The following is a 9967-nucleotide window of genomic DNA, read 5'->3' on the forward strand; positions in this document are numbered from 1 at the left end:
CAAAGCCGGGAGCCGGCCTGGGCTCGGCGGCTGCCGGCTGCGCAAAGTAGACGGAAGAGTAGCGCTATGCAATTTTTAACTCACAGAGCTCTTTTCAACTACAACACTTATTTTAGGCAGTGCTTGGAAAGCGTATTGCAGCATTGGTGCATTGTAAACTGTAAAAGGTTAATTCTGACGGAAAAGTTTGCCTGGTGAATTTTATTATAGCTATCTTTCCCGGCTGTGGGTGGTAGAGATGCAGCGTCGGGGTCCCCACCGGCCAGGGCTGCGCCGGCCGAGCGAGGTGCCCTCGGGTTTTGCAGAGCTGGGCGCCGCGGCGGACGAGGGGACAGATGCCCGTCGGGGACGCCCACAGCCCCCCAGCCCCGGGATTTGCTCTCCTGCCCTGCYGGGGACGCTCGGAGCAAGGGCACGGGGCTGGGTTTTAAATCCCCTTTTCCAGCAGCGYGACGCCTCCGGGTGCTGCAAGTGTGTTGGGCCCCAGGGAGGATCAWCTTCGAAAAAAAACTTCCCTGAGATATTTTTGCTCCTCTTATTTCATTAGCTGCATTTTCCTTTTCTTTTCTAACTCACGTTGCAATTTTCCTCACCCCCAAAACCTGGCAAAAGAGGGTAAAAAAGGAAAAAGGGGGAGACCGGGGCAGGGTGACGATGTGTTTCTGCGAGGGCGCAGCCGAGCACGGGTGGACGCGCGGGAGCTCCTTTCCCACGAGCCCGTCGTCATCGTCAGCCTCGGGGCAGCCCCRTCAGCCTCGCGGCCCTGGGGAGAGCCACTGTTGCCGGGCCTTCCCCGGATGCACTTCCAGTGTGGCCACGTTCAAAACACTGAGGGGTTTTTTTGTATTTACAATTAGAGTGTTCTTCAAATTGTTTTCACTTTTCAAGCTTTTTTTCTTCTTTTTTTTTTTTTGCACTTGTCTGGTTCTGCGTGGAATTCAGATTTATGCAACACATAACCAAAGGTGTCTGAAGGCTCAAAACGCGCAGTGTGATGCCATCATATAGCTCTTTGTTATGCTAATTTTTCCTTCCAGCTGCTCCTGCACTGAGCGCCCACCCGACAYGACCCGACCCGGCTGGCAAGCGAGTGGGAGCGAAGCCGGGCGGCAGCGCTCCGGCGCGGGCGAGCTGCCTTCCTCCACGCTGCGGCGCCTGCGCCCAGCCGCTTTCCCACAGCAAAACAATTTAATATCGCAGCTCCGCTGCYGCAGGGCGCGGTGAACTATAGGGATGAAGCAGCGATACTCTCTTGATGATGAAGTTGCCATAATTTACATCTTCTCCGAGCTGCCCTCCCTCCCCRTGCATCTTTGCAGCACCTCTGAGYGAGGGGGAGCGAGGCAACACGGGAAAACACCCCAGCAAACCTGAGGGACGCGACCCAAGTTCTTATTTTGGCACCTGCTGAGGTAGCGTTATGCGATTGGGAGGGATTTTTAGCACGCAGGTGTCATCTTCAGGTTGCATGATTTAAATTAAAATTAAGCTTCCAAAGGGGCGGGGGGGAGTTTCATATATACGAAGTTATCAGYCTGGCTGCCTCTCTACTGTTTGTGTTGATATTCAGTTGAAGAAAGTTCCTCCTGCCCCTGATTCTAGGGCCTATGAAGATATTTTATTGATAGCACATGGAAACAAAAGGGAAAAGGGAGCTTTGGCAGCTGCAGAGGGACAACTAGGGGCTACTGGCATCTGAGACACTTCAAAGACCACAGGGAACGTGGGGCAAGCTCCTAGCCAAATGTCTTATTTACAATGGTCGCTGGCAAAATCATTAGAAAGGCGACATTAACACCAGCATCCTTCAGCTTCAGTTAACCAACAGGCACTTTCAAGGGGTAGAAAAATTCCACCCACCAAAATGGGTGCATGTGATAAAAATGAATGGATGTGAYTAAATTCCTTGTCTTAGCCTGTGTGCAGAATAAAGAAAATGATCTGATAGTAGCTTATGCYCTATTCATATTTCAAGATTTTCTTCATTACTATGATGCCTATAGAGGTTATTTTGAAGTTCCAGTGTTGGAGCAGTTCTACACTTCTTTTTCTTGATTGCACGACCACTACGCATCTTACTTTGCATTGTAAACGCAAAATGAAATTTTCCAGTTTACACTGAGTCATTCACTGGTAAACCGGAGTCGTATCTGTCAAGCAGAGAAAAGGGTCCAAGAGGGAACAACATGTATTCAACCTCCAAAAGTAAAACATCTGTTGTCCAAGATTTAAGAATTGTTCCAACCATATTTTGATTCATGGTTTGTTTGGTTTTTTTTTTCCTTTTTTGCTAAGTGTGCACGCTTCTGAGCGCCCCCCGAGCGCACACCTGGACCTCCGCGCGCCTCCGAGGGGGACCACAGCAGGGAGCAAGGGAAGTCAATGTGCGCGCGTGCCCGGCCGCCCAGCCGAACTTGGCCTCGCTGCACCCGGCAGACGTGGGACAGCAACACCGGGCCGAGCGCGGCCCCGAGCGAGGCCGCCTCTGCCCCAAGGGCGGCCTGCGCTCGSCCGCCCCACGGCCGCGGCCCCGCCGGGTTGCACCGCGGCCGTCTCAGCRCGGCGGGTGGCTTAAATTAGCACACTGCACCGTTTAACGGCTTAGCTGGTCGAGCAAAAGCAGTGACATTTTAGCAAGGCTGCCAAGTATAAATGAAGCACAATAACATTACTCTGCGTGTTTTGAAAAAAAAAAAGGCAATTTTTTTTTTCAACTCAAATGAGCTACATATTTCCATGGGAAACATATCATCTGGTGAAAAGCGATGCTGAAGATAAAACAACTCTTTTATTCTTAGCGACTGTAAAATAGACCTGACAACAGAAACACCTCTTTCTGCTTCCATTTTCCGTGCGCTGTAGAACCAGTGTAAGCGCGGATTAGYCAACTGGTGCTAGCGCAGTGCTTTATAGTGCTGCGGTCTATGAGCAAAGTATGTTGTGATACAGAGTGAAACAGTCTCTCCAGAGATGGGCTCTTCCGCCTAGTTCTTGCAGACAGACCAGTATCAAGTTCAGGAATGTTCATTTAACAGTTGTGCATGGGCTATGCATAAAGCTGAACGATATTAGGACGATCCTGGGAAAGAAGCGCTTCTGGAAAGTTTGTGATAGTAGCGATAACATACTGCAGCACGTGGTGAGGAACGGGTCTATCCACTTTATCCTCTCCACACACCGTAAAGCCAAAGAAAATTAAATGGTGAAACCCATTAAGCCTAATCCAAGTTACAATTTTGAACAAGATCTCCTGTATCTTTGCCAATTGGTCAGGGTTGTTTCCAGCTCCCTGTTTTAGCATTAAATGCCTCAGTCTCTTCTGAAGCGAACAGAACAGCTTAGTGGGCCGCTGAGTCCGAGGCAACGACTCTCAGTAGCTGCAGGGTCTGGAGAAAGGCGTAAAAGCCCCCTCGACCTCAGGCCTCTCTTTCACAGACTAGATGACGTTTCTTCCCGTCCAGGTGCTGAYGACACTCGGGAAGGCTGTCCCAAGGGTGACCCTGCAGCTAAAGAGCTGCTACAGAGGCCAGCGCAGACCCATTTCGGATGCTGGGTCACTTGAGCTGCTCCAAATTCCAACTCAGAAGACCATGCAATGGCTTATACATGCAGATCAGGGAGCCCTTAAAGGCCAAAAAGCTCTCGGCACCCCAAAACTGATGTGTGGCCTGGGCAACACTTGGCCCAACACCCTTGGTGCCTGCTCCTGCCAGCCCGCAGCGACGTCTGCGCCTTCTCCGTGCACCTCCAGGCCATGTCCCAAAGGCTCCTGAAGACCCGGCGAGACGGCGCGCTCTCCTGGACCCAGCCTGGGGGTCAACCGCTGCGCGAGCTCGTCACCTCTGGAGCAGCGCGATCAAACGGTATTTGCGTGGGCAACAGAGGGGACCATGGGGGAAAAGGATCCAGTAGCCATTGGAGATGTAAAATTAAAATGAATTTTGGTCATTTTAATAAATATATATATCAAGGAAATTTCACTTTACTACAACAACACATTAGTATACAAGCAGCTAATATTTAAGCTTAAAACATCAAATGTTTATCAAATATTGGAAAAGAGCAGACGTGACTAGACTATCTGGGTGTAATGCAAGAAAAATCAGTTTTTTTAAAAAATTGGTCCTTGTGGACAAATGTCTAAATGATGATCCTACTCATACACTGTATGAATGAGATCTATATTTAATATTATTATTATTATTATTATTATTAATAAAGAAGCTTCTGTCTTGGAGAAATCAGGTGGGATTTGTATTTTCTTTATTCGTCAGCTGTCACAACGATAACCCTCACAAACCTGCCAGGCCCAGCTTTACCCAACCACATAAAGGCTGGCACTGATTTCTGTCCTGGATGCTCTTCTAGGGCTCACACCAGATTTTCCATGTGTTGGTACTCAGCACATGATGCTACACCTAAGTATGTCTACCTAGGGATGACAAAATTTTGTCCTTAGCCACTGAAATCCCAGCTCATTTCTCCAAAATGTTCTTTTTTAAAATTAAAACCCTTACATTCATTCAGATAAAATCATGTTTAWCGCCACATTCTTGATTAACATTGTGCTTTTTGCTTTCTTTTTTTTTTWAATCAACAGCAAAAGTCATATAAAACTCCCACATGCTTTTGCGATCTAAAAGAGAGAAATTATGCGAAACAGAATAAAGTATAAAACATGCCACTGGTTCATGAACTTCATTATACGAAGATGAAAAAAAGAGCCCCAGCAACAGCCAGTTGCCATAGAAACGCTCAAGCATCCCAATGCTTGTTTACAAGAGACATCTCTCTATTGTTTCTTAAATCCCTTCCTAAGGATGGCAAATCAAAAAGCAATTGAGCATCAAAAAGGAAGAACAGAGATGTTTGAATAGGAAGTTGAACTCAGTACTTCAAAGGTTAAAGGTTTCTAGTAATATTGATCCACCCTGTTGTGTTTTTTTTTTTTTTTTCTTTTTTCTGTTTAGGTTAAATCCCTGCTGTATCACTGGTTTATACTTAATTTTCACGCTGGCAAAAATTAAGACAGAAAGTAAGGCACCAAAAAAGACCTGCCCTGTATAACAACAAGCCTCATTAGTTACTACAGCCGAGGTGAACACACGCGAGTCCTTGAGCTGCATGTTGYGTTTCTGATTGACATCCCGTAAGCAGGTATCTCCCTCCGCTACGTCCACGTTTTGTCGGCTGAAGAAGACGCCGAAYGCAGGACTTGAAGAGCATCAGTAGGAAAGGCAAGGGCTCGCTCCCAGTCCRGGCAGCCAGTCTTTCGTCAGAACCAACACTGCGTTCGGAGGAGCGCATCACCCTTGCTGGCAGCATCAATTTGTTTACCAGACTTCCAGCGCCTCGGTAAACGTAATGGAGGTTCTTCCTAATTAACGGCAGACTTCTTGGGGGCAGGGATATAGAAAACGRTATGTTTTCCCCATCTGGTTGATCGATATTTTCGGTAACAAAAGCTGCACTATAGCTGGAGCCGCTGCAGCGTGAGGCAGTAATGCAACTGTGTTCTCCGCGAAGTCTCCACGTTTATAAATAGCCCGCTGGTGCAGATCGCGGGGACGCTTTGTGCAATCTGCTCTTCAGTCACTTAAAACTACATGTAACGTTTGTGGCATGATTGTATCACTTGTAGAAAACTATAAAAAAATCCATTCAAAATAAAATTTTGATAGATAAATGGCCATGCTGCGCATGCTTCGGCAGAGCAGGAAAGACTCCTCATATTTTACTTCCTTTGCTGCAGCACATTTTGTTGCTTGGTAAAGGTTCCTTTTTCCTTAAGGATTTTTTCCAAGATTCACTTACRTTGCTCTTGTCATTACATCCAGTCTCAAAGTAATCATAGCATTTGCCTTTACATTCGAGGGCATGGGTGCCTCTTACGGGTTCACAGTTTAGGGCGACACTGTCTCGCTCAGGCTCGTTACCTCCTTTCTCATCATTAAACTTTGCCCTGTCCTGATCACCATGAGACCCGGCATTAGTGAGGAATATTTCGTTAGCGGGTATCTGGTCGTCGCTCCTGTAYGCAGGGCCACCGCCAAAGTCATAAYCMACCTGCTGGGAACAGCTTGGCAAAGACATGGCAGGGGGGGAGGAGGAGGAGGAGGAAGAGGAGGAGGAGGAGGAGGAGGAAGTATTTTCCGTGCTAGCATTGACAGAGTAGGGTAGATTTAAGTAGTGACTGCCGCACTCTTGATAGAAGCAGCAGGCGTGAAACTTCTCGTACTCCTCCTTGGCCATCCGCAGCCGTTTTCTGTAGGGGCAGTCTTGAGGCACGAACCACTCCTGCGGCGAGGCGCCGCTGAAAGAGCAAGCGGAGAAGCACCAGCTGTTCTGCATGACGATTTCTCCGTGGATCCTCTTCATCAAGTTGTTTATGAGGACGGATCTCCGCAGGTAGACTTCGGGGTCATCGATGAACTTCAGCTTTTCCAGAGACATGTAAAGGATATGGGCCCTCTCCTCGAACACCGAGATGGTCTGAAAATGCAAAAGGCAGAGGCAATAGGACTGACATCAGCTGGTTTTGCTCCAGGCAAGGAGAAGGCAAACGAAGCCCAGTATTTGCKCACCATGGGCTGCTACTTTTCTCATTCTGTTACCGAGGCACCTAGAAACATCTTTTTGCTTCACACACCCGAGTTGCTGGGGACCTGTTTTCTGTTGGCACCCAAATTTACCTGGATTTAGGAGATCAGCAGCCTAGCATTACCCACAGGGCRCTACTAACAAACAGGGCACAAATCCAGGGTGGGAGGGCAAAACCCGGATGCACAAACCTGGCCCCTCCTTGCATCCTGGGTTAAACTGCAGAACTGCCGTGCAGTTTTGCTCCAGCGATCCCCGGGGGCTTTTTGATGCAAAGAGACCCGACTCCCATCCGTCCCTGCGGGGCTGCCGCAAAGCCGCGAGCCAAAGGCTTGCCGGTCGGGGCGGGCAGCCGCGGCCGCTGCCGGAGGTCCCCGCTTGCTGCRCTCCCCGGGGCTGCTCCTGCGCACGGAAATCGCGCGGGGCGGTGGGGGGAGCAGTCTCAGCRCGCCGCCACATCTGGCGAGCAGCTGCCGGCCGCGGCTGGGAGCGCGGGCCGGCGGGGACTGGGTCAGGAAACTAAGAGCGGGTGGGGATTTGCGAAAAGCCTGGCTCCGAGCCCGCGGATTTGGGCTCCCTTCCATGGTCCTTCCAGGATTGCCTTTCCCCGCACCGACAGCACCAACAGGTTACTGCACCCCGAAGGCCCTGGCTTTGACGCGGTAATCGCTACCCTGGGAACGAAAATAGAGAGGGGGTAATGCATGCTACTGTAAGCAGTATTACCCAATTTTCATTTTTAGTAAGAATTCAGTTTGTGTAGGAGGAGAGAAGCACAGCACAAAGAGAGGCTGCTCCAACCCCCCCTCCACCACCACTGTCTGCGGCTCGATCGTCCTTCCCTTTCCCACACGGTTACAGCATTTTTGCAGAGTGGAAGTTGTAGCCATGAGGACTGAAAGGGCTTAAAGCACGGCTGCTTTTCACATCCATTYGGCTCTCCTCAGCCCTCCGGCTCTTTCCATAGCCGGGTCCTGCCTGCAAGGCTCAGAAGARGCACACAACCTCGTAAAAACAAAAATAAGCCGTGTTTTTCATGTGAGGTCCCAGCTGAAACTCCTCTGTGTTAGAGCAAGTCATCTTCTACAATAAATGATTCACTTTAAATTATATTATGCTTGTAGGTTAATTTGTGTCCTTGATGTTGCAGTAACAGTCAGTGAACCCATAAAAGCCTTGAGCAAACCMATAAGCCTCCGACTGAGGTCCTCCTGGAGATGTGTCCCACAGAGCCACCAGCAGGAACAAGTTGTGAAAGGCTTTCTACTGCAAAGGCTTTGCCAACACTTCTGGACAGGGGCTCCCATACCCTTGGTGGGAAGAAGCAACCCCAGAACATAGTTTGCTCTTTCATGGGCAGAGAGGAGACATAAAAATGCATAAGGAAATCAAAGAAATCTTGGGGAGAATCCTCCCTCCCCCAGAACCCAGCGCTGCAGAGCAGAAAACATTTGTGCTAGAAAGCCCAAACCAGTGACCCAAGATTTCTGACATGCTGCACTTCCACAACAGCACAAAACGATGTCTGAGACAGGTCTATCCTAGCAGTACCTCTACAACTGTTTTTCATGCTATCAGAAAGCACAAGCAACTATTCATTTTTAGGAGGCAAATAATCACTGGTACAAAAATCTGACAATCTCTTCAAGAAAAGAGCTGGCTGAAATTAGAGAATGATGTGTTGTGTATAAATGTATGCATACACACACACACTCTCTCTATATATATACATGAATATATATATATGAATAATGTGTATATAAAAATGAATATATATATATATACACATATAAATAAACAGAGCAAATTATTCAATAACTTTTGTGACATTTATTCATTGTTCTGAAAGCAGATCAAACACCTTCTGGAATCAATGACAGGGCAGTTTTTCACCTTCCAGTCAACACTACCTGTAGCAGAAAATTCCTTTGGCTATCCTGAGGTCCTTGGGGAGCGAGCTTGTCATTACCACTCACTTCTCCTAAATTAAAATCTCTCTGGAGAAATAGTATCCAATTGGCCAGACCTCCCCACAAGGCRCCCGTGGTATGAACGAGGCCTGAAATCTCGTTTCATCTCAGGAATTCCCTCTCCAGGTGGGAACAGCGATGCAAGCAAAGGTAACATAGAGATTGCTCTGCATCTTGCTTCGTTTTAGCTTCCGCCTCTGGGGCTCTAATGATACTATTGCCTTCCAYGAGCAGTACTTTAATCACATTATATTATGTCATCTCTATCTCCAAGAGCAAATAGATAGCATAGGAGTACTATGGCCCAGGAATGATCCCTCAGGGCAAGGATGAGGTCTCAAGGTGCAAGCTATCCTTGAGCACATCAGTCCAGGTGTTCAGTTCCCTACAGGACTGGGCAAGGGCATCAAATCACTCATTAAAAGACAGATTTCAATTTATATATTCACCAGCCCAGAAAATGTTTGCTCTAATCCCTCTCTTGGTGGCTTTAATTAAAAAAAAATTTTTTTTTCATTTACTAATCTGTTCTTTTGGAGTTATTAGCTTTTTAATAAAACAGGATTAAATACTGAAGGAGCCTGAACTGCCTTTTCAAGTCATTCTGTTTTTCTGGAGGATGCTTATCCCCATTTGGGGTATATGGAACCCATTATTATTTTCTCCCTGGAAAAAGTTTTGAATGAATGGGCAAAAATAGATCCTTTTTACTTAAAATATCAAATTTTACTSTTTAAACTCTATAGAAACATTTCTGTAAAGATGATCTAAGCTATTTAAGAACAAAACTGTATTCCTCAGAACACAAAAGTTATTCTGARCATTTACATTTACAGTTGTTATAACTGAAGAAATGCCTTTGCTTCTTAAGCCATTTGACGACAACAAAACAATAAATGCAAACGAGTGAGAACTCTTCGTTTCTAAGCAAACAGCTGGATCGCTCTCCTAATTTCAGTGGAGTATTTCAGCCTTCTAGAAATGGGTCAGTCAAGTGCTAYTTATAAGCATCTGAAACTCAGAGTAAAAATAACGAGTATTAGAAAACATACTTTATGTGTGCAGCTGCTGAGCGGCGGCTGAAAATCCTCTTCTTCCACATATTTCCTTTTAAAGTATGTGATCTTGGATGTTGTTGCAGGATTTGAAATTCCCCTGTAATGCGATCCTGCGGGCAATAAATCAGATATGACAAATGACATGCGGTTTGCCGGAGGTTCTCCAAACAAAATACTTCTCGTTTCCCTTTCTCGCTGCGGGAGAGCTCCGCCGCCTGTTTTCGGACACATGTGCAGCGCTCCGCAGCCAGCCCTCGCCCGGCTCCGCCCGCAGGGTCGCACGGCCCCGGGCGGGTCCCGCACGCCCCCGGCCGCCGCCGGCTCCGGCTCCGGCTCCGG

At 47.6% G+C, this 9967-nt stretch overlaps 1 protein-coding gene across 1 annotated transcript; it reads right to left on the reverse strand.

Annotated features, from left to right (window-relative positions):
• Positions 1 to 2769: 2769 nt before the first annotated feature.
• Positions 2770 to 9924, reverse strand: SERTAD4 (SERTA domain containing 4). Its single transcript, XM_085315803.1, has 2 exons — positions 9623 to 9924; positions 2770 to 6492 (listed from the first exon to the last, which is right to left on the reverse strand). Exons 1-2 carry the CDS (start codon positions 9857 to 9859, stop codon positions 5728 to 5730), a joined length of 1002 nt encoding a protein of 333 aa, XP_085171929.1. The 5' UTR covers positions 9860 to 9924; the 3' UTR covers positions 2770 to 5727.
• Between the last annotated feature and the right edge of the window lie 43 nt (positions 9925 to 9967).

This window comes from Rhea americana, unplaced genomic scaffold (assembly GCF_003343005.1).
Source record: "Rhea americana isolate MKP2758 unplaced genomic scaffold, rheAme1 scaffold_44, whole genome shotgun sequence".
NCBI lineage: Eukaryota > Metazoa > Chordata > Aves > Rheiformes > Rheidae > Rhea > Rhea americana.